Source organism: Pseudorca crassidens, chromosome 2, assembly GCF_039906515.1.
Source record: "Pseudorca crassidens isolate mPseCra1 chromosome 2, mPseCra1.hap1, whole genome shotgun sequence".
Classification (NCBI taxonomy): domain Eukaryota; kingdom Metazoa; phylum Chordata; class Mammalia; order Artiodactyla; family Delphinidae; genus Pseudorca; species Pseudorca crassidens.
In genome coordinates, this window is record NC_090297.1 from 54,985,699 (window position 1) to 55,011,167 (window position 25,469).

The 25,469-nt window shown below is 43.0% G+C and overlaps 1 protein-coding gene across 6 annotated transcripts in view; it reads left to right on the forward strand.

The window, feature by feature from the left end:
* The first annotated feature begins 401 nt into the window (after positions 1–401).
* The window catches only part of CACHD1 (cache domain containing 1), a 235,360-nt gene continuing 210,292 nt past the window's right edge, over positions 402–25,469 (forward strand). For all 6 annotated transcript variants that reach the window (XR_010940869.1, XM_067726415.1, XM_067726410.1 and 3 more), the window contains exon 1: positions 402–1,266. Coding sequence is in view for 5 of the 6 variants with exons in the window: in XM_067726415.1 (XP_067582516.1) it covers positions 1,027–1,266 (240 nt within the window). In the remaining variant the exon portion in view is untranslated. The remainder of the gene's footprint in view (positions 1,267–25,469) is intronic.

A 25,469-nucleotide genomic window follows, 5' to 3' on the forward strand; every position in this document is an offset into this window, starting at 1 on the left:
CAAAAAAAAAGGAATCCGTTGATCCAACGAATGCTAGCTATTGTTATTAATAACATCGATGAAGAGCAGTGGACGCACAAACAGCAGTCCCCTCCCTCCCGAATCTCCGCCAGGCAGAAAGCCAGCGTCCTAGAACTTAAAGGGACTTTCGATGGGTGGGACCCCGGAGTCCCTGGCGAGGGCGGAGGCGGTGAGAGCTGGGGTGAGCAGCTGTCCCCGGCAACCAGAAGGTCCCAGGGACCCCACCCCCGGCAGGGTTGGTACCCGAGCCGAGAGCCTGCTCTCCGGCCCGTGGCGTCTCGAGGGGCCGGTTCTGAGGCGGGAGCGGGAGAGAGAGGGGAGGGGCGACCGGGGGAATGTCCCCGCCTCTTTCCCCGCTTCCATAAATCACCGTAGCCGCGGCGGCCGCCGGGCCGGGAAGTGCACGGAGTCGGAGCGCAGCGTGGTGGCACCAGACACCTCCCTTTCCCCCGTCGCTGGCTTTCTTTCTTTCAGTGTGCTTTTTTTGTTTATTTGTTTTTGTTTTTTTAAACCTCCCCCTCTCCTGCCTCGCTCGGGTGGCTGCCCCAGCATAGCAGCCCGATTGCCGCTCCTCCTCCGCGGGTGCAGCCGCCCGCCCTCGCCGCCGCCGCCGCCGCCTCGCTCGGCCGGGACCCGCGGGAAGCGAAAGCTCGGCGGCTCCGCCTGTCAGCCCCGCGGCCACAAACCCGGTGCGGACGCCGCAGCTCTTCCAGCCGTCCGCCGCACCGCGGGGGCCGCGCCGGCGCCGGGGTCCCGCGGACGGCTGGGGCGGCCGCTTCCTCTCCCGCCGCGGCCACCGGGGCCCGGAGATGGTGGCCGCCCGCGCTCCCGCGCCGTAGCTGGGCGCCCCCTAAGTTCGGGAGCCGCCGCGGCGCTGAGAGGCGGCTGCAGAAGGGCGAGAAAGTTTTGCCGGGTGCGCGGAGCGGGCCCTGGGCGCACCTCCCGGAGCTCCCTCCCCGCTTCCCGGCGCCTGGAGCCCGTCGGCGGGGAGTGGGGGTAGGCGGCATGGCCCGCGAGCCGGAGGAAGAGGAGGCGGCGGAGGCGGCCGCCCTGGCCCGCGGGGGTCGGGGCTCGCTCGGCCGGGCTGGGGCGCGGCGGCCGCCCCTCTGGCTGCTCTGCCTGGCCGCGGGCTGGCTGCTGGGCGCCGGGGCCGACGCCGACTTCTCCATCCTGGACGAGGCGCAAGTGCTGGCGAGCCAGATGCGGAGGCTGGCGGCCGAGGAGCTGGGGGTCGTCACCATGCAGGTAAGGGCCCCCCCCCCCATCGCGCCCGCGAACTTGCCAGGCATTCCGCCTATCTCCTCCGCGCAGAGCCCGGTCCCATCCCCAGTACAGGTCCCCTTAAACGAGCACTGACCTCGCTGGCATGCACAGAGCCCCCTTTGCCCCGGACACCTCCGCCCTCACCATGGACCCCCTGACTACACACCAACTCCTCTTCCAAGCACTCGGGTCCCCTTCCCTTTCTCCTCTGCAGAAGCCCCTGTCCTTTGCACAGACCCATTTTCCCCGCCCCCCGGCACAGTTCCATTATCTCGGCAAGGATTCTCAGGTTCCCTCGCACCTCCTTTCCTAATTTGCACGCATTTCCCCGCAGTCTTTTTTACCCCTCCACCCCTGCAAACTCCCCTTCCCACTTTGTGTACCCATCCCAGGACAGCCGGTCCCGCCTGGCCCGGATGATTTTCCGAGACCCCCAGTGTACCCCCTTGGTCACCTCTTCGGGTCCCCCAGACCTAGGCGCTGCAGTGGGCGCCGGGAGGGGAGGCATCGCTGCGTGCGCAGCAGCTCCGGGGCCACCTGGGGTCCCGGCTGAGAGCGGCCGAGAGAGTGAACTCCGCGCTCCCTTTCCCCGCCCGGGTGTATTGGGGGAGGGGCTGGCCTGGTAGACTCCGGGTAGATTCCCGACTCGTCCTGTGTGGTGGACTTTTTTTGTTGTTGCTTTCCGCTGTCGCTGTTGTCGGTTGCGCGCTGTCGGCTGTTTTTGTTTTGTGTATGCCTTTTGGGGAGGAAAAAGGGAGCATAGTGAATAAGGTTCCCATTTCTCTAAATTGTTTACCAGGTCCGTCCTCCCCAGGAGAGGAAGGGGGCTAAAGAAAGATTGCCCGAGGCTAGTAAGGAATCCTGAAGATGTTACTAATAACCAATAGTAGTAAAAAATTGCTAAACAGAAACCACCTGGAGATTCTATCGCGCCGTTATTTTAACCTCCTTGGCCCACTAGTTTAGGAGGAGAGGTTGAGATGACATTCCGAGTCTGAAACCTTTGCTATAACATTCTTCCGTAAAAGAACCTCATCCTCTTCTTATGTCTTCTAACAATAATAACGGTGATGAATGTGGTCTTCGAAAGAGCGAAGTTTCCAGGAATGTGTTCTTGGAATAGGTTTCTGATTTCGATTCTACTGTGACAACCCTTCTACCTCCCACCGGGAGAGGTGTTTTAAAGTCACTTGGGACTCAGGTTTCTGATGTCCTTTTTTTTTTTTAAACCTCTCTCCCTAACCCTACGCCCCCTCCCCCCACGCCCCAGTCTCCTTCCAGGATGATACAGTTTTCCTAAAGCTAGTTCCACAGACCTTTACCGCTGTAGTGAAAGACTGTAGGGTTTTTTGTTTTGTTTTAGGAGTGAGGTGAGGCTGAGGAGTGGATGGTTTGCTTGAATGGCAATGCTGCGTTTATTTGCAGGCACCGGCCCTGAAGTGCAAGAGTCCGATTTTTCTTCATGTGCATAATAGTAGACAAGCTTTTAAGATACGTCGTTTAACTTTTCTATGCAGATCTTTTAGGCTCAGATTAAGTTATAATTTTTTCCATATGCGTTTTCTGATTTCTGAGGATTGCTGACAGAGATCTTAGGAGTGAAGTGACCTTTAGAGGAAATGAACTAAAATGTTAGGGATAAACGAGGATTTCTTTTCCCACTGATGAATGTTTCAATTCAGAGGACAAATAATTGTCTTTTTGCATAGAGACCCTCTTTTAATAAAGGAAAGTTAATACGTTGCAGTTTTGGACTGTGTTTGTAAGATTAGCAGGCAATTATCACCTTCATCCCATCACTAGGGCTGGACAAGGAACCTCAGGGTTTTTTTCCCCCTTCACCATATAAGCTAAGGACTAGCTTTTTCTAAGATGCTGACAGCAGTTTTACTGTTTCTCACCCGATCCTTGACAAAAGGTGAAATCGGATCCCAACACATTGTCATTCAGGTAGGGATCCAAAGCAAATGTAGTTTTAAAAGGCTTCCCTGTTGAAAAGGAGACACTTTAGAAAAAAAGCTCTGATCGGTGGGGGGTTTGTGCCCAAATGGCCCTTTATCTCCTCCCAACTGGCCTCTTTCTAACACCTTTGCAACCTCATTGTGGAAACTGGCCTCCTGGGGACAGGGTTTTGTCTGGCAAAATGTGAAGTGGCTTCTCTCCTTTTTTGAAAGGAGCAGCACATACTGTATTTAAATTCTTCTTCTTGAGCTGTACATTGATCTGCCACTTGCCTCCTTCTGGGAAAATTGGGGAAAGGGTCTCTTTTCAATTTTGTTAGACTGTCAGCTTTTGGGGGGAGGGAACACTTGTAAAAATCTAAGGCAGGTTAGATTTTTTGCCCTTAGAACAAAGGTTTCGAGCCTCACATTTTCCTCCGTAAACCTCTGGGATTTTTTCAATGTGTCTGAAATTATATGGGTTTAGCTGCCTAAAGTGCAGATAATATAGTCCTTCCTTGTGACATGTTGGATTTTATAGCTGTGGAGCTAATCTGTTGCTCAGAGGCAGGTGGCCTCATTTGGGCATTAAGGTGAGCAGGGTCAAACTTCCATCTGTAGATACGAGGGGGTTGGGGAGAGATGATGTCTCTTTGCAGAAAAAGAATGTCCTCTCTTGATTAAGGGATTGACTCTTCACTTGACCTTGGCGTTTCCAGTACAGTGCAGACCTTTCAGGACAGCATCTTCTTTGACAAGAAACTCTCTGTAGGTCAGTTTATACATGAAAAGCCTATTTCCAGACTTCAGTTGCTGCTGCTGCAATTCTCCAAGGACCGTTTTTAATTTTGAGAAATTGCAAAGTAGCCTTCCAAGGAGGCCTGTTGCCGCCTCTGTCACAGGACAGGCACAAGGAGTAATTTTACAAAAACAAAACCCAGGCCTTCTTTCAGCACTGTTGTTTCCCATGGCATAGTTTTTGTGCTTGCTGATAGAGAAGACAGTTTGAAAAGCGATCTATCTTAAAGATTTTCTTGGAAAGGTTTTCTCATGGAGGCTGCCTGCTCATGTTTTTTTTTTTGTTGTGGTGGTGGTTCCTTTTTAGTAATGGACAAAATTAAAAAAACAAAACAAAAACTCTAAATGATCTGCACCAGCTAATTTTGCCAGTGCCCTGGGAAAGCTGCCACTGAATACTGCCCCCCTGGCAGCAGACCCCATACATCATGGGTAAAAGTCAAAAACCTAATCATCGTCTCCTCAGGGGTCTCGTGGAGTGAAGCCATCAACGTTGAGATCTAGGGAGCAGAGAGTGGCTGTGTCCAGGGAGGCTTGCCTCTGCTTTTTCATTCATGCAACAAGTTTTAATCGAAGAGCATCGTAGAGTGGAAAGAACTCCACATTGGCTATTTGGAAACCTGGGTTCTAGCTCTGCCACTTGAGAAGTTGGGTGATCTTTATCTGCAAACCTGGAAATGATGATTCTTCCTAGAGATCTGTTCTGTGGACCTAATGGCAATAGTGTGTGTGAAGGCACCTGCTGATGTGAAGTTGGGGCTGGGAACTGTTGATGGACGTGGTTGTTCTTAAATGGAGAAATATTCCTTGGAAGCTGGCTGAGCACAGAGCATTATGCTAGCTGGGTGTTTGGGGGATTTACAGGGAGGTATCACAGCACAACCCCTTAAGGAGTTTGCAGCGTGCAGGCGGAGGTAAGGTTGCACAGGTAAAACAGTTAAGCAACAATGCCTGCTTGTTAGAAGGCATATCGGGCTCTGGGAGCCATTTCACCAGGCACTTATAAGGCCCATTTAACATTATATGACAATCCAGGCTTCCTAACAGCAAGGGCCTGGCACACGTCCAGGGTGCCCGCCTTGATGTTAGCTCTAACTCAGCTCTGCTGGGCTGGGCATAGTCACTGTGAACTTGGCAGACACACTAGCAGGTTGGTCGGACAGCTGCTGTATGGGACTTGGAAGAGGGGTGGGTGAGGAGGGTCCTTCCAGCAGGGACAGAAGAAATACCAGAAGCACAAACTTGAGCTTGAACTCAAATTGAAGAAAGAGCAGCAGCCAGGACAGTCATGACTTCAGAAACTGAAAGGCACTGTAGGGGTGAGGTGTTGACTGAAAATATAGAGCAGTGTTGTAAATAGTGGCTACAGCTGAAAGTGAAAGGGGAGGCCTTCTTTGTATGACCTAGGACAGCATTACGTAAGTTCATTTTTCACATTGGCATACATTCAACAAACTTTTGGGGGAGGCTTCTATTCTATGAGGGGCCTTGGGTTCGGCTAAGCTGGGGATACAAGGTAAATAAGGCCTGGTCCAGGCCCTGAAGTTCTCAACTGATGATGCAGACAGATACAAAAGGAGGTGGTATGATACGGGGGTTAAGGAGAGGCAGAGAGGTGTTAGAAAGCAGTGGGCTAGTGCCATGGTAGAGAGAGGAACAGGGCATTATGGGAGTACAGAGGAGGGCTGCCGAAGCGCATCTGGTGAGGTGACGGAAGTTGGCTACTCCTCCTTTGGCCTTTTAAATGAACTGTCCACACACAGAGGCCAGTCCTGCAAGCAGAAACAGCCTCAGACATTAAGGGTAACCAAATCAGACATTTCTAATGCCCTTTGGTCATACTGGACAAGGTAGCTGTTGTATCTTAAGCACCAGAAAAGGGGGGTGGCTGTGACTCTTGTACCTCTGCATATGGCCACACGTCTTACCTCATTTCTTTGGCCATCACGCCCGGAGTTTCTGTGGTTATTGGACATAACCATCTTTGTGGCTCTACTATAACTGCGTGCTGATTTGCAGTTATGTTTAGGCAAGGTTGGCATTTCCCCTTAATCATGTCCATCATACCAGGAATGGCATGTTTTAGGATGACTTGAACGTGTACTTAGGCAATCGAGAATGTTTTAGGGATGAAATAATCACCTGTATTTGCAAATAACGTTGTTTGAGCCTATGCCCCGTGCGCAGTATAAGCCCTAGTGGGAAAAACCGCGGCCTTGTTTTCTTCTGAGATTGAACGTTTGGAGTGGAGGAAAATTGACCATTGGTGGATGACTTTGGGTTGAACTTGGTAAGAATGAGCGCAAGGAAAAGCATGTTAAATCCCTTCTGAGGGACTCTCACTGGTGTGCTTAGTACTTCCTCCCCTTCCTCTCCACTGATACCTGTCTTAGCTGGCATCGTCGCCTGTGCTTACGCTTTTCCTGCCAGTCGTACTTGAGCCTGGCGGGGTGTGGGGGAGGGGAAGGAGATGGTGTTACACTTTCTAACTTGGTGCTATTTCTGGTTGCTGCGTGAAGAGAGTTCCTTCCTTGAGCTTAAGTGGATGAGCAGACAGGAAACTTGCAGAACTCTGGAAGTTAGGTATTATGTGCAGTGGGATTTGTTTTGAATCTGCTTGAACCTGGTGTAAGAGTGTATTGGAAGTCAAAAACATATAAAGGGCTACAGTTTTGACTCAGCTAGTTATTAACTATGTCACTTCCGGCATGTTATTAAATCACCCTGAACTTGAGTGTCTTCGCGCTTCATTTGGTTAATGGAGGGAAGTATCTTTGAGTACAAGGTCTAACACAGGAACAGTCAGTAAACAGAAATAAATATGGGACAATCTATTTAGTGCCAGGGCACAGAACCTGGAAGCAACAAACATGCAACTCCAGAGCCTGAATGAAACCGAAATCTAAGCTACGTGTGGTCAGTCCTCTGGCCCAGGGGTTACCAAAGTGTGGTGCACGGACCTCAGGGATGTGATGCAAAATCATCCTTTGCGGCTTGTGAGGAAAGTATTAGACCTGCTATTTATAGTTATTTATTTTCTTTTAAGCTTTCTAAATGCAGAGACTTGAAAAAATATACAGAAGTAAAGAGAATAGCATAAGAATGCTCCTGTACCTCTCACCCAGCCTAAATAGCTATCAACTTGTGGTCACACTAGTTTCATATCTGCCTCTGCCTCCACATGCTCTTCCCCTCCCCCGCAGATTATTTTGAAGCAAATTCCAGGTATCACAGCATTTCATCCATAACATTTTTATTGCCTCATTATTTAATTTCTATATTCATGTTTTATAATATGCATAATATATTGCTGCACTAGTGTATAGAATTTGCAATCCGTAAATACAAATCTTTTGGAGGATATATACTTATAATTTGTTTTATAATGATGTGCCTGAGCAAAATGATCACTGCGTCCCCTGGCCCTTTACAAATAGCTAGTACCTTTGCCCAGCAGCCTCCTTTGCCTTCCATATGTAACGCCCAAGTTTCTTTTGCATCTGACCCTCATTTTCGTGCCTGGCTTTCCCCACGAGGCTGTGAGCTTCCATGTTTTCTTAGTGGCCAGCTTATAGTCGGAGCACATGTATTTGACTGATGCGCCACAGGCCCCGTCTTCTTACTCCTGCTTTGTCCCTCTTGCAGAGAAGGAAGGCAGGAGTGAGAAAGGAACAAGGCAAAATAAGCTGTGAGGGAGGAGGGGAGGTTGAAGAGGAAAAGCTGATTATATATGTAATTATCTTCTGATGAGTCTGTCAGCAGATATTCCCTGGGTGCCTTGTTGCAGAATCAGAGGCTGGGAGAGTGCAGGGAAAGTATAGGATACCCAGTGCTTTCCCTCCAAGAGCTGTGTCTTACCAGAGAGGCTAAACCAACTTGAATAGGTCAAGGCAGTATAGAAAGAAATGCTGAAATATGGGATCAAGGTTACACCAGGGGGTTGCTAGCTCTGACGTTGCCAGGGGTCAGTTAGACAGAATGAGTGAGGCGGACCAGGTGTAGGTCAGTAGGGAACGGTGTTGGCTGTTGTAAACAGGAGGTCACTGATGGGGCTGAAAGGAGGCAGCTGCTACTCAGCTTCTCCGATTGCTGCCCGGTGGCAATGAGGGTCCCGTGTTGCCACGTGACTCACTTTTCAGGAGAAGCTGGGTATCTTGTTTTTAGATGAAATCTCTTGATTCTTAAAATGTTGGCAAACAATCCACATTTAAAAAACAAAACAAACAAACAAAACATTGTGTGGGCCAAAGCAAACATGCCTGTAGGCTGCATCAGGCCAGAGGCCACCAGTTTGCGGTGTCTGGATTAGAATTATTCAGTGAGCTCCAGGAGACAAAATCAGTGCTTGTGTGTAAAGGTTATGGGGAAGCAAGTTTCTGTATGGTTGGAAGGACAACTTTCTGATAGAAGAGTTCTAAATTGGATTGCTTTAGGAGATGAGCTCCCTGTCATCCTAATTACTTAAGCAAATGGTCATCGAATGTTTATTTGGTGCCAGGCACTATGTTCGCTCTGAGGCAGCCATCGGTTAATTTCCAAGGCAGTGAATGGTATGAGAAAGGAGGTTCCGGATGCTTGGAGAAAGTATGTCAGAGATGTTAACCCATTTGGGGGGTGCAGAGGGATTCAGAGAGTGCCGTTCCCAGAAGTCTCCTTTGTGATGACGCCTTCAAGGAGTGGAAAAATAGCCTTAAGATTTGGAGTTTAGAAAGCTGGAGGGAAGGAAGGGTGCAGGAAGAGGTCAGAGAAGTAGACAGAAGTCAGGTAGTGGGTCCTTGGATCCTTCATGTCCGTCAAGACACATGGCAGGTAACAGAGCACCCAGTTTATACCAGCTTAAACAAGGAAGTAAGTACTGCCTCATGCAATTGGACAGTCTAGGGGAGATCTTTGGGCAGGGCTAGATGAGGGCTCAGTGTGGCCGTACCCTCCTTCCCTCCATTCTCATAGGTTCTCCCCTTTGTTTCAACATGGCTGGCAGTAGCTTCTTAGTGTTTGAGTTGAGAACTAGCTGCTGCTTGTGCCTGAGTCTCTTGTCTTTGGAGGAGATGTGCTCTGGGCAGGGGTGGCGGGGCGTGGCGGGGGGGAATAGGAACCTGGAGAAATGAGGAACTTGGTGCCTAGAAAGCTCAGCTGAAGTGATTTAGGATTCAGGCACCATTAGCAGCCACCACATCCCATGGCCTGCTCCGTACCTAGGTTCTGTCTCCCCCAGTACAGTTCCGGGAGGGCCTGCTTTGCGGTCTCCCTGCTTCTGGCCTGCACACAGACTGGCTGGCCTCTCACTGTGGTCCTGTGGCCTGCCCTGAGGGGCTGTACAAACTCAGCCTCAGCAGGCCTGCCCTGGGCATGCCTTTTCTCCCTGACCTGTCAGATCCACGGATCACCGGGTGCCATGAGAACTGGGAAGAACCAGAGAGAAAGTCAGATGGACCTCTCGCATTTTACAGATGAGAAACGGAGGCCCACTGGAGAGTGGCTCTCTGGAGCTTACACCAGTAGTACGTGTGGTAGACTTAGAACTCAGGTCTTCGTTTTAGGGTTGTTGCTTTTTGACCTTTTTCACAGTTCTACCCCATGGCAGCTCCATTTTCCTACAGAAGATTGCCTTAAAATGGAAAGGAAACTTGACTTAAGAACCTTTCCATTCCTCTTTTGAAAAAAACTGGCTTATTTCTTTTATGGTTGAGAACTTAAAGCTGATAGTTTAATTTGACAGCTAACTGGGTTTTGTTTTGTCTGTTTGTTTGTTTTAAAGCTACTTAAATACCTAGAAGTCAGTGAGCCACTGAAGAAATACAGAAATTCTGAGACTTACCACAATGTTAGATATTTTTAGATATTTTTTAAAAGAACAAATTTAAGTGGTCAATAGCTATTTATAATTGTGAACCTGTACCACCAAAGTAATTTTTAATTAAAAAGATAAAGCAGAAAAAGAAAACAGAACTTTAAGGGAGGAACAACTTTGGTTTTTTGGTATTTATATAAAAGCTACAGAAGGAAATTACACCTGTAATTTTCAGGCAGAGTGCTATTTTAGAATTGAATTTTGGGACTGCATATCTCTCCCCGGTTATTCGAAGTATGAAGTTCTTTCTTTTTGTGAAAATTGTAATAGTATCATTACTTTGGAGGGGTTGTTTGTTTGATTTGATAATGAAACAAAATAAATGTCATTTGAATGCCTCTTTACCTTGCCCACTTTGTTCTGAATTCAAAAGAAGTTTTCCCTTACTTCAGATTTACATAGTCACATGATTTCTCAGTTAATTACAGTTAGAAAAGTTCCAACACCCAAATACCAGCCTGGGTCCACTGAAAAGTAGCTTCTGGTCCATATATCCCTGGAAATAGTGTCCTTTATTGTCATTGTAGTAGAGAAGCCAGTGGAGGAAATTCTTATCCATTGTACATGATAACCTCCTGGTTTTGTTCCAACCATAACAGTTATTTTAAAGGCTCGGTCAAAGCCCAAGACTCCAGCACTTTTTTTTTTTTTTCTGGATTCCCCTTGAATATTTTTTTTTAATTTTAATTTTTGCATCGAGTATTTGAAAAGATACTTCGAGGCCCTGGTGGAGGGGCAGTGAAAATCGGCAAGCCAGTGAGAATGAACCTGAATTTTTAATTAGGCTTTGAGTTGTTTCTGCAAAGTGTGGAGACATCATTAGTGATGTAAGTCTTGTTGCATTAGCAGAGACTGACATTTCACTTCAAACGGGGAGAGTGCAGCTGTCCTGTGCAGATAAAAGTTGCCAAGTGCAGAATAGCAAGGTGGATTGGTAGATAATTAGCTGTCCCACATTACTGCAGTGTGGAAGAAGCCCGCCAGTCATGGACAGGAAGGAGGAATTATTAGCGGGAGAAAATCCAAGTGTGTCATAAAGCACTTTGGAATCACTTCAGCTGTGGCAGAGCTGATAAGGAGTATGTTAAGGAAACAAGACAAACTGAGTCTAGTATATGATGGCCAGCTTTCTCTTTTTTTTAAACAAATCTTAATTCAAAAGAGGAATAGCCAGAAATTAATGATCCATAAATACTCTGAAGTACAGATTCATCAGTCTGCCCTGACTCTGCATATAAAATAATTAACCAGCTTAAAATAGTCTTCATAGTTCCATGTCACTTGAAAATAAAGTAAGGATTCTAAATAGGAAAAAAAAAATCACAGGGAGACCATAAAGCCTTAACAATTACAGTTCTGTGTATAACCATGAAAAGATATTTGAAGAAGAAATTTTGAAGTCTGTCACCTCCCTGATATGTGTTACAGTATTTATAAGTGGTTTGAGGATATTTTTATGTCCTTATGGGTGGTGCACGTTTTAAAAGTTTTGCTGTTATCTTCCCATTCATCTCTGGGAATGAGCAGTGTAGAAAGACCTGTTGGGTTTCTTATCAGACATTTGCTAATTCACATGAAACTTCATGGGATTTTTTTCTGTCCACTGGATTGCACCCTGGGCCCCTATCAGGATCCTGGACGCCGTGTCCTAATTCCACTCATGTTTCTTGATTGGCTTTCTCCAAAGCCTGTGCTTCTCCTGGCAGCCCAGGGACAGGAAGTGCTAAAGTACTCAAGGTGCTGCGTTCTGCTTGGATGGTGTCCTCTCTGAATGAGGGCTACGCTTGGCTGCTGTAGGAGAGCCAGATTTCTGCTTTTTGCTGCTTGTCTGCTCCCTCTCTCGGTTGTTCCTGCCCTGAGCAGTTTTGGAGAAAGCCTGGAGAACTGAGGTTTTTGGCAATCTTGGCTATTGGATCCAGAGCAGGTTTCACTGACCCTACGTGAACTGGGGATATTTGCCCCTTTTGTAGTCCTTGGGGGGGGACTAGACTGTGTGCTGACTTGTGAACCTTTTCATTTGTTATGGGTTGATATCCCAGAGTTAGTGTAAATTCAGATGACTAAGGAGGCCTGGAAATTTTTATTTGCATCCATGTGTAATCAGTTAACAAATGCGGGCAAGAGTTGCAAACAGTAAAGCTTTGTACGGATGAGGACTATTAGAGTGTAAGCTCTCACAAGAAAGAGCCCAGATTTATTCATCTGTATAGTCCTGGTGTGTTAACACAGTCTCTGGCACATGGCGAGGACTCAAAAAAGGTCTGCACTACTGAAATTGTGTGGTCATCTTTAAACAGTAGATTTTGTAACTTTCTAATACTATTCTGAATTTAGCTTTTGCTACTGTTTGTTTCATTACCTAGTCTAGACTTAAGTGAAATGTCTTGAGCCTACACTTGCTACTAAAGATTTAACATGTTTCGGATGAGTGACAGTGTCTAGCAGAGTAAGCACATCAAGACTCTAAGTATTAGTTGGTTCTGATGTCTAATTTCTTCATGTTAGAGAAAGCTTAGGTATGTATATCGGGGCCACTTAGGAATATAAAAAATACAAAAATGTGTGTGTACTTGCAAATTATGTACTTAGAGCTACTTAATCCTAGAGGTTAAATTCATCAGTTAGTTCATTTAACGAATATGTATTGAGCACATACTATATGCCAGGTACTGTGCTTGGATTTGAGTTCGTGGTTAACACGAGAGAGACAGGATCTCTACTCTTACAGAGTGTACCACCTACTAGGGGAAATAGACATTAAAGAAGTAATCATATAAATAAACATAAGTGATACACTTTTTGAGTAATGTTATGAAGGAAACAAGGATTATTAGAAAGACACCAGGGAGATCTTTTAGAAATATGTCAGATATGTTGCTTCTCTGCTTAAATCTCTCTAAAGGCTCCCATCTGACTCAGAGTAAAATCCAAAATTACAGTGGTCTTCACAGCCAGTGTGATCTGGCCCCTTATATCTTTGTGGCCTTATTTTTTATCTCCCCTTCACCCACCCAGTTCCCGCCCCCCCCCCCCCCGCCCCCCGCCCCAGTTCCCGACACAATGTTCCTCTAATGCTCCAAGCACACACTTGCCCCAGAGCCTTTCTACTTGCTCTTCCTTTTGTCTGGGAAGAGCAAAAAAACTTTTCCTGCCCATCTTCTTTAAAACAGTATCCTCCCTTGCCTCTCCTTACTCTGCCACCTTACCCTATTCATTTTGTTTGTCATGCCTCTTAAGTTCCCACAGGTAAGCTTTGTATTATTCACTTGTTTTCTTATGGAATGCTGCTTGGCATTTAGAATTACTCAACAAATACTTAACTGGATAAGGTGAGTGGGAGTGACAACTCTGGACTGGATGGCATGGGAAGGAATCAGAGGAGGTGATTCAAAGGAGGAGCCAATCAGAGGAGAGGTGGGAGTGGGGCTAGCAAAAGAAGGGGGAGCCAGTCAGGGAGGGCAAGGGCTAGCATTGGAACAGAGACAAGAGCCTGTGTGTAGAGGTCTTGAGGCCAAATTTTGGCATACTTAAAGAACTGAAAGATAGCCAGGTGGCTGACTTATTAGCCTGCCAGCAGAAAGATGATGCAAATGAGGAATTTGAACCTTATTTCTAATCAATGCAAGTGTGATTGTTTCCCTATAACTCTTTTGATCATGCCTTTACTGATAAGGACCCATTCGAAAGGTGAAGAAGCACGATGAAAGACCCTGGATCTGTAGAGGTCTGGAGGTTGGAAAATCTGTGGCAGGTCATTTGTTTCTCTCTTGCAACAGAGGGAGGGAGAGGGGGTGGGAGATTACTGCTTCATGAAAAATTTAAATGTGGCTTCATTCTTCTACACCTATAAATTAAAAAAAATACTCATACTTCCCATGTTATTCGTTTTCTTGGAAGGGGGGGAAAAACAACTAGAGCAAACTCTGAATACAGCAATGAAGTCCTGCAGTAATGACTTAGATGTACTTTCCCCCCATTGTATTGCATTCATTCAGATAGATAGATAGATTTACACACAGTAAAATGGACTGTTTTTTCTCCCCGCAGATAGCAATGATCACTTTTTAATGGGGCCTTTAAATTTTAGAACCAAATCTTTGTGAAGTGGGTTGAACATTTTTTTTTCATTTTAATTTAAAAGTTGTAAAATGTACATAACATAAATTTTTTTATCTTCATCATTTTTAAGGGTGCAGCTGTGGCATTAAGTACATTCACATTGTTGTGCAGCCATTACCACCATCTATGTCCAGAACTTTTTTGTCTTCCCCAACTGAAACTCTGTAGCCATTAAACAATAACTCCTCATTTCCCCCTCCCCCCAACCCCTGGCAACCACTATTTACTTTCTACCTCTATGAATTTGACTACTTTAGGTACCTTGTATATGTGGAATCATACAATATTTGTCCTTTTGTGGCTTATTTCGCTTACCGTGTCTTCGGGGTTCATCCACGTTATGGCATGAATCAGAAGTTCCTTCCTTTTTACAAAACCGTAATTCGAAAAGACACACGCACCCTTATGTTCATAGCAGCACTACTCACAATAGCCAAGAAATGGAAACAACCTCGATGTCCATCAACAGATGAATGGATAAAGAAGATGTGATACACATATACAATGGAATATTACTCAGCCATACAAGAGGATGAAATTATGCCATTTGCAGCAACATGAAGGGATCTAGAGATTATCATACCAAATGAAGTAAGTCAGAGAAAGACAAATATCATATGATATCGCTTATGTGTGGAATCTAAAATACGACACAAATGAATTTATATACAAACAGACTCACAGACATAGAGAACAGACTTGTGGTTGCTAAAAGGGGCAGGTGTAAGGGAGGAATGGATTGGGAATTTGGGATTAGCAGATGTAAACTATTATATTTAGAATGCATAAAAAACAAGGTCCTACTGTATAGCACAGGAAACTATATTCAATATCTTGTGATATATATACATATATATTCATATATGTATATATACATATATATGAATATATATTCATATATGTATATATACATATATATGAATATATATTCATATATACACATATATAACTGAATCACTTTGTACAGAAGAAATTGTAAATCAACTATACTTCGATAAAATAAAAATAAATTCCTTTTTTAAGGCTGAATAATATTCTGTTGTAAATATATATCATTATTTTGTTTGTCCATTTATCCAGAGATGGTCCCTTGGGTTGCTTCCACCTTTTGGCTACTGTAAATAATGCTACTATGAACATGAGTGTATAGATACTTGTTTGAGTCACTGCTTTCAATTCTTTGGGGTATATACCCAGAAGTGGAATTGCTATATCATATGATAATTCTATGTTTAATTTTTGACAGAGAGTCATACTGTTTTCCATAGTGGCTGCACCATTTTACATACTTATCAGCAATTCACAAGAATTCTCATTTCTTCCCATTCTTGCCAACATTTGTTTTTGTTTACGGTAGCCACTCTAATGGGTGTGAAAATGTACTCTTTTTGGTGTAGAGTTCCATGAAATTTGGTAAATGCACATCATGGAACTCTCACCACAATCCAAATACAGAAGTTTCATCACACTTCAAAATTCTCTGTTGCTCGTTTTAGTCATTCCTTCCCTTCCCCCACTCCCCAACTTTCTTCACCTGAAAACCATCTCCATCTCTAATTTGCTTTTTCCAGAGTGTCATATAAATGGAGGCATTACAGTATGCATTTTGAGTCTGGCTTTTTAAATTTAGTATAATGCATTTGAAATTCATCCATATTATGTATATGAGTAGCTTATTCCTTTTTATTGCTGAGTAGAATTCCACTGTGTGGATGTACCACAGTTTGTCTATCCATTAACCAATTGAAAAACATTTGGATTTTTTGAGACCATACATCTATAAATATTCTTAATGTAAACATTCCCATACAAGTTTTTGTTTGAACATAATTTTTCATATTTCTAGGGGTGGGATTACCATGTTAAGTGTATGTTAAACTTTGTTAGAAACTGCTAGTCTGTTTTCCAAAGGAGCTATCTCATGATGTATTCCCACTAGCAATGGATAAAAGTCCTGGTAGCTCCACAGCCTCACCAGAACTTGATTGGGTCAGTCATGTTAATGTTAGCCATGGTAAAATGTGTGAAGTGGTATCTCATTGTGGTCTTAAAGAACATTTCCCTAATGAGTAATGGTGCTGAGCATTTTTTCATGTGCCTATTTGCTATTAGTATATCTTTTCTGGTGCAATATCAAAACCTTTGCCCACTTTTAAATTGAGTTGTTTCCTTTTTTTCATTATTTTTTTTAAAAAAATGATTTACTGATTTTTAAATTAAATTTGTAGATTTGTACAATGATTATTATCATCTAGTTTTATAACATTTTCATTACTCCTGAAAGTTCCTATGTGCCTGTTGTTGAGTTTTGAGAGGTACTTAGAAAAAATATTCAGATGTACTTTTAATTTCCTTATGAGTGCCAAATTCTACTACAAGTTGTTTTTTTTAATTTTTTTTTATGCAGCAGGTTCTTATTTAAATTATCTATATTATACATATTAGTGTATACATGTCAATCCCAATCTCCCAATTCATCACACCACCTCCACCACCCCCCGCCACTTTCCCCCCTTGGTGTCCATACGTTTGTTCTCTACATCTGTGTCTCTATTTCTGACCTGCAAACTGGTTCATCTGTACCATTTTTCTAGGTTCCACATATATGTGTTAATATACGATATTTGTTTTTCTCTTTCTGACTTACTTTACTCTGTATGACAGTCTCTAAATCCATCCATGTCTCTACAAATGACCCAATTTCGTTCCTTTTTATGGCTGAGTAATATTCCATTGTATATATGTACCACATCTTTATCCATTCATCTGTCGATGGACACTTAGTGTTGGAAGATTTTTAATCACAGTTTCAATTTCATTGCTTGTGATTGGTCTGTTCATATTTTCTATTTCTTCCTGGTTTAGTCTTGGAAGGCTATACCTTTCTAAGAATATGTCCATTTCTTTCAGGTTGTCCATTTTATTGGCATAGAGTTGCTTTTAGTAGTCTCTTATGATTCTTTGTATTTCTGTGATGGCCATTGTAATTTCTCCTTTTTCATTTCTAATTTTATTGATTTTAGTCCTCTCCCTCTTTTTCTTGATGAGTCTGGCTAAAGGTTTATCAATTTTGTTTATCTTCTCAAAGAACCAGCTTTTAGTTTTATTGATCTTTGCTATTGTTTTCTTTGTTTCTATTTCATTTATTTCTGCTCTGATCTTTATGATTTCTTTCCTTCTAACTTTTGGTTTTGTTCTTCTTCTCTAGTTTCTTTAGGTGTAAGGTTAGATTGTTTATTTGAGATTTTTCTTGTTTCTTGAGGTAGGCTTGTATTGCTATAAACTTCCCTCTTAGAACTGCTTTTGCTGCATCCCATAGGTTTTGGATCGTCGTGTTTTTGTTGTCATTTGTCTCTAGGTATTTTTTGATTTCCTCTTTGATTTTTTCAGTAATCTCTTAGTTATTTAGTAACGTACTGTTTAGCCTCCATTTGTTTGTGTTTTTTACATTTTTTTCCCCCTGTAATTGGTTTCTAATCTCATAGCGTTGTGGTTGGAAAGATGCTTGATATGATTTCAGTTTTCTTAAATTTACTGAGGCTTGATTTGTGACCCAAGATGTGATCAATCCTGGAGAACGTTCTGTGTGCACTTGAGAAGAAAGTGTAATCTGCCGTATTTGGATTGAATGTCCTATAAATATCAATTCAATCTCTCTGGTCTATTGTGTCATTTAAAGCTTGTGTTTCCTTATTAATTTTCTGTCTGGATGATCTGTCCGTTGGTATAAGTGAGGTGTTAAAGTCCCCCACTATTATTGTGTTACTGTCGATCTCCTCTTTTATAGCTGTTAGCAGTTGCCTTATGTATTGATATAAGTTGCTTTTTTAAGTGACATTGTTTTCACAAGAAATTTGCTTTCACAGCTTAAAGAATAATGGTGCCCAGGATTAGAAAGAATCAAGTATAATCTAGGATAGATAAAAATCTTTAAAAGAGAATTCAGGAATTTTCAGTTCTTGTTTTCAGCAAGAAATAAAGCATTATATAAGAGCTTTGGTTAATGTGTCCTGAGTAGAGTTGTAGATTTAATCAGTCAATCTTAGTAACTATTGACTGACCTCCTGTACACCTCAGCACTGTTCTAGGTGGTGATAACCAGAACTCAGTCCCTGCCTTTGGGCGGCTTGCCTGCTGGGAGAGTGAGATAAATATTCAAGCATGCAAAAATTAAATCAAAATGACACTAGACCCTGACCAGTTCTGTGAAGGAGTTAAATTAGGCTACTGTGCTGTTTAAAGGAAGCCTCCTGGGGGAGCTGAGACTGAAATGGGCTTGGGGAGGTAGACCTGGGAGGAGCTGGAAGAAGGAGTAGGAAGCATAGGCCCTGAGAGTAGAATGGGTTGGTGTGTTTGAGAGGCTGAAAGGGGGCACTGAAGGAGGGTGGGAGTGGAGGAGGAGGAGAGAGGATAGTTACAGTGGGAACCAAAGAGTTTGGATTTTATTCTGGCTGAAATGGGAAGCCATTGGAGGATTTTAGGCAGAGAGTGACGTGGTCGTGATTGAATTTTGCTTTAGAAATATCCCTCTGGCTATTGGGTGCCTTGGTTGTATGTGGTGGGGATGGGGAAAGGAAGCAACGGAGGCAGGGAGACCATTAGAGTAATGAAGGTATGTGTTCTTCATGGACAGGTAGGTATTGCCACATTTACCTTTGTGATTTCATTTAAATATGATGAAACTGTGTTATTTAATGCTCTACATCAACAAAGGCCCACTGGACCAAGGCTGTGATTTGAAAGAAAGTAGGACAGCTGCCATAGAAGAACAATTCAAGAAAGTAAGACTTTTCAATGTAGAATATATGAGACAGTGGTAATCTCTTTCCTATGTACAGATACTCTATCTGTACATAGGAAAGATACTCTTTCCTATGTACAGATACCAAGTGATTGATCATCAAAGGCGTTGAGATCTTAGCTTACCAGCTATGTAACTTTTGATAAGTCCTTTTTCCCTCTTCAGAGCCTCAGTTTTCTCACTTTATATATAGAAAAATAATACCTGCCTCAACCCTGGGCTGTTGTAAGCGTGGCCATGTGTGTGTGTCATAGACCCCTCATTATCATCGTCTGTGGTTCTGTTCGGATGTTTTGAACTGCAAGTAACAACCCATCCCAACAGCCCATGAAACTGCCTTAAAGGATAAAGAGTTTGTTGGCTTAAGTAACTGAAAGATTTATATATAATGTGAACTTTCAGGCACTGTTTGATTAGAGGCAGGCTCCATTTGTCCACCCCCACCCCAATATCCCCCTGGCTCTATCACCCTCTAGGAGTTAGCTAACCTTCAGGCTGGCTTTGCCTGTAGTAAAATAAGGTCAGTGATCCCAGGTCTCTCTGGGGACATCAGACTCTTCAGAAGCGGACAACACCTCCCCTCTCTCGTAGGAAGCCTTGGCTTCATTCTGATTGGACCTTACTGTGGTTAGTGGAATGCAAGAGGATGGGATGCCATTCGTTTGTGCCAATCAGTTCCTGTTCCTAGAGCTGGGCATGGGATTGATTCCACCCACATCTCATGACAGCTACATAATTGAGTGATTTGGACAGCAAGAAGATAACACAGATGTTCACTACAGTTGTCTCTGTCATCGATCCAGTGACAGTAGAATATGAGAATGATTTTCTTTATTTTGGCTGGTGTCTTATTTATGCTGGACTCCATCCTCCGGCCCCCCCCCCTTAAAAATTATTTACTGATTACTTACATGAAAAATAGGTATGGTATCATGTCAGTATGATGATCTGGGACTGCTTAATCTATTTGGTTAATAGAAGAATCCAAATCAATTAGTTTAGAAGGCAATTCTAATAATTTCTCTATTAGAGTATAATTTTAGCTTTATGTGAGATGATTATGGTTTGGAATTACCCATGCTGGTGGAGTTTACATTTTATGAAGACTACCAATATATCTTAATATGATTTATAGACAGAATCATGTTTCTAAGCACCCGGTGGCAGATACTTTATAATTTGTGTTTTGCAAATTTTGGTTTTTTGACCAATCTCCATGTGCTCTTCCCTAATTTTTCTTGTTTGGCTGTGTCTGTTCCACAGTGATGTTTAGAAAAGTCATGAAGAGAATTGCTACTTTAGGGTGTGGTAATTAAACAGCCTGCATTTAGTTCATTTAGTTATTGAAATAATAGTTAATATATTTTCAAGTGAATATAAATACAAAGTTTATTGAATTTTAATAAATTTTGAGAGATTTATAGTTTGAACATAAATACAAAGTATTGAATTTTTAATAAATGATTTTTGAGAGATTTGTAGTTATGAGAATAATTACCATCTATTTTGGACAAAGTTATTGAGAATCCGTTGTTCATGGAATCTCATTTTGACATGGTAAAATATTATCAAGGAGGTAAAGTATGAAAAGCATCCTTTTTTAGTTTACCCTCCAAAAATCTGTCTTCTGTTTGAGTTGATTCAAGAGTTATAGGACTTGAATGTAACACAGTGAACTTCTTGTTGAATTTTCATTTAGCATGTTCATATATTACTGAAGTAAAGATTTGTGGTGCCAGTCCCAAAATATCTGACGTTGAATCAAGAGATGGAAAGCCTGCTAACATAACCGCCATTGTTCCTCCATCCATTCTTTTAATCCACTTAAAATGTGCATACAATCTATCAAGCAGTATGGCTTATTCAGTAATTTTAGGTACCTTCCATTTCATTAGAATTTCATTTTTATACATTGGTTCTCTTGGTTATGAGACTAAGATCAAAACTGTATAGACATTGGACTGTTTCTTTTTTTTTATAATGGAGAGAGTCTTTTTTTTTTTTAATTGTATTTATTTTTTGGCTGCGTTGGGTCTTTGTTGCTGTGTGGTCTTTCTCTAGTAGTGGCGAGCGGGGGCTACTCTTTGTTGTGGTGTGTGGGCTTCTCATTGCGGTGGCCTCTCTTGTTGTGGAGCACGGGCTCTAGGCGCATGGGCTTCAGTAGTTGCAGCACGTGGGCTCAGTAGTTGCGGCATGTGGGCCCTAGAGCACGCGGGCTTCAGTAGTTGTGGTACGTGGGCTCAGTAGCTGTGGAGCACGTGCCTAGTTGCTCCATAGCATGTGGGATCCTCCCAGACCAGTGATCAAACCCTTGTCCCCTGCGTCGGCCACAGGGAGGTCCCGGGACTGTTTCTTCTTAGTTTTCTCATCAGATTAGGATTCTATAGATGCTTTTTTCCCTCAAAACATTCATATCACTACATAACACCTTTTCAACTTAAGAAATGATTCTTGCAGCTGAACAATTTAGCCAGGAAAATTAAGTGAACGATGAAATAAGTAATCCTTCATTTCACTGTATTTAATGTCTACTACTAGTTAGGCGTTCTTGTAGATGTTGAAGACAGGAGTCAACAAAATACAATCCTGCTTGCCTAGAGCAGACATTCTACTGGGGTGATTAGCAAGCAGGCTGGGAACAGCAGGGAGACAAGGGTCAGTTCAGGGAAACTATGTGAATGCACTGGTCAAGGCTTCTGCCTGGTGGATGGGGATGGGTCACGTGGCCAAGAGGAATTGTCTGAGGGATTAAGTCTTTTCAGGCTAGTCTCTCGCAGGCCACATTTCTTATTTATGGCATTTTTAGAAGACTCACAAGTGGCCTGTAAACAATTACTATGCTTTTACTCTTCCTCTGTGTGTTTCCTATAAACCCTTCCCTTGGATTTTTCTTTTTTACAACTCAGCTGCCTGGGATTTACCTCATTCTCCAATCTCCTAGCACTGTCTTGACAGGAAAGGGAATACTTACCTTCCTGTAGGCTTTGTGGATGTGCTTCAAACTAAAAGTGATTTTTAAGTAGCAGAGGTGCTCCCAAAGGTGGCAAGAGATGTGAATAGTTCCAGCGATCCTCAGTTTACAAACAGTCTGCCTTCCAAAGCTCATTTTGAAGCCTGTTGTTTAGAACAACATTCACCCAGAGAGATTATAAAAGCAGACCTAGTTCCCAGGCCAACTCACAAAAGCCTGTTGGGAGAAACTGGGATTTTAATCCAAGCTTTCTCACTGCCCTTCTGAGCCTCAGGTTCCTCACTGTAAAAATTGGGGGTACATTCCTAATTGTTGTAGAATTATAAGAGGATATCTGGCACAATGCCTGATGCCAGAGGTCTCACAAAGTCTTAGCTTTTCTTTAGGAAGGAAGATGTTGCTGTGTCTTCAGAATTTCATGTTCCACCCCTCACTTCTAGATTTTTTGAGCAGCAATGAGGGTCGTGGGTGTGTGTGGAGCTGAGAAATGAGTAGGATAAATCGTCTGCGTTAGTAAGGGCAGGGAAGGGGAACGTGTTAGAATATGATGAGCTACTATTTATCGAACGTTTACTGTGCACTATGTACCGTGCCAAGCACAGGTTAAGTTTTGGCTGTTTTTATTTAACTCAGACATAGGCCAGTGGATCAAGGTTTGTTGCCAAAATGTCTGTTCTTAATAGCTTTAGCCAAAGTGAGTGGTTCTTCAGGTACAAATGGCTCTCCTCAGCCTCTGCCCACTTCTATATATATTTTTTCCATTTAGCCCCTATCTGTAGATCAAGAATAACTATCTGGGGACATTTTTGTCTGTCACCAAGCTGTCTCAGCAAAAAGGAGGATGCTTTTCAAATTCCCAAAGGGCAGAACAGCCTTCTCTCTGGTACCGCAGGCCTGACTGGGCCTGGTTTCCTCTTGAAATGTCTCCCTGTGATGTTGTAACTTAAAAGATGGAGGGCCGTTTGATCCAAGCCCAGGAGTTGTTGGCTACAGGGTTTTTGTTAATAGAAAACACTCACACACCTCTAGGGGGGAGAAATTAAAGCACATACTTCTTCCTCTTTGACCTTCGAACCCTTGCCATTTACATCAAACACTCGCGAAGAGGGAAGGCTAAATTAATAATCTGTGATAGTTCCCTCTCTAACAAGGCTCACTTTAAACTTGGCATTTTCTCCTCAAACTGATGAGTTTCCATCTTCTCAGAAGATGTATGTGCCCTTCAGACATCTGAGGGGCGGCAGTGCACTTTGTGGGAAGTACTTTGCTAACACCGTGTTCTCCATTCGGCGAGTTTCAAAAATACTCTGTCTTTCAAGAACAATTACAAAGTGGTTGCACAAAGACTGAGTGACTTGGCTTCTGAGCCTCAATTTCTTTGTCTGTAAAATGGGGAGTACTAGCTTCCTCAAAGGACTGTGGTGAACATCAAATAAAAGCATGTATCTCGGAGTGTTTTGTATTGTGCTTTTCAGATTTAATCTCTTATACTCGGGGTGTCCGCAAATGGTAATGGGAATATAGGTGCAGAGTAATATTTTCTCTTTTATTTATTTTAAAAACTTTTAAAAAATGAAGTATAATTGATTTACAGTGTTTTAGGTGTATAGCAAAGTGATTCAGTTATACACACACACACATATTCTTTTTCAGATTCTTTTCCATTATAGGTTATTACGAGATACTGAATATATTTCCCTGCACTATACAGTAGGTCCTTGTTTATTTTATATATAGTAGTGTGTATCTGTTGATCCCATATTCCCAATTTATCCCTCCCCCCAATATTTTTTCTTTTAAAATGTAGGATCCAAAGCTCCTGCCCATTAATTTTCAGTAAACCTTCAACACTTTGAGATCCTTATGTAACAGTAAAAGATGAAATCTAGAAAACTTTGCTTAGAAATCTTTAAAACAGTAAATAATCAAACTTACAGTCCATAGAGGCCAGTGTGATATGACTGTAATGTTAATAATGCCTTAAATTTATTACCCTGCTTCAGGGCTTGGGCAGGGGTTGCTTTCAAATGGTCCAAACTATAAACGTGCAGTCCATGAGTGTCAAAGCCCCCTCTATACAGAACCCAAAGCAATGGGAAATGAGGTTCCTTTCTTCAAAGACTGCCCCCCTCTTTTAAAAGAAATTATTAATGAAAATGAACGGTGAGATACTAGCTTTGTTGTATTGAAATCATATACTCTCTTTGACTTCCTTAAGAGATGTTTCCTTAGTTTTCGTGCTTGACTAAAAGTGGTTTGAAACTCCAGAACTCTCATATTTCTCCATGAGTTTAAAAAGAGTGGGACAGTTGTTTTAGAAGTTCAGGATAAAAAGTGAAAATTTTTTTCATCTGGGTAGGATTTTTCACTTGGGAGAGAGAGGAGGGTTGAAGAAGATATTCTATAGCTGCTGTATAAACACCCTGTATTGGGGGGATTTTTTTTTTTTTTTCCTTTTGGGATGCGCTCTGTGGCCTATGGGATCTTAGTTCCCCGACCAGGGATCGAACCCGCATCCCCTTAATTGGAAGCGTGGTGTCTTAACCACTGGACCACCAGGGAAGTCCCTGAGGGGATGTTTTATCTTTAGTGAAAGCCACTGGAAATCTTTGTTGCTTGAGGAGTAAGGGCATTTTTATAACTTGAGAAACATGTAGGGAAGGATAACCATTATTCTGATACCATGGAGTTGGGTTCTTCCATTATTTTCTTAGAACAGGCTTTAGACAAGCGACTCTGGCCTCCATGTCCCCTTTCCCAGCCTTTATCCATGGGTTCATACGAGGCCTCTGGACAACACCAAGTGGACCCTGGCTGCAGGTCCCTCCAGGCTCATCTCACAGGAAGGAGTTTTCCTGCTCATCGCAGGAGGTAACTTTCCCCTGTCTGAAATCCTTCTCACACAGGAATAGTAGGCTTCCTTTTGTGGAGTACTCACTGTTTCTTTAGCGTTAACAGGAGTGTAGAAGACAGCACTCTGCTGGGACTTCCAGGGTGTGCTGTGCAGTTTTTGGCTGGAACAAATACCATCCTCAGTGCATGTTTTGTTAGCCATGTGCAAGGCTGATGAGTCATGGAAGGCATGGGGTGAAGAGAACACTGGGCTTGTCCTTGGGGACTCAGCTCTGGCACTGCCTTCTCTAGAAAGTGGTCTGTTTTCTTACAATTATATTTGGGTTGAGTACTGCCCCGACGTGACCCCTTCAAACTCTGTACTTGCCCTTGGGTGCTGCATATGTGTAGGAGCTAAGTCTGTTCTCCCTGAATCCTCAATACCTTGCAGAGTGCCCAGAATAAGAGTAGGCCTTCAGAAAAAGCTGCATGAATGAACTCAATACCTTGCAGAGTGCCCAGAATAAGAGTAGGCCTTCAGTAAGAGCTGAATGAATGAATTTGGAAGTAAAGACCCAGGGCTCCCCCTTACTAACCTCTCTGGGTCTGTTTCTTTATCTATAACATGGGAGTAAGTAATACTTCACAGAGCTGTTAGATCAAATGAGCTGTCTCTAAAATCCCTTTGTGAATTATTAAAAAATTAACATATTATAGAAGTTCTTTCTTGTGGGAAAGATTTGTTTTATCTTTTTATATATGTAGATAAATAAAAGGACATTCCACTTATTACTACGGGTGGACTTGTTCTTTGTGTAACAATTTCATTCTCCAAGAAGAAGTAATTATGAAGAAATAATGAGGTGAAAAACT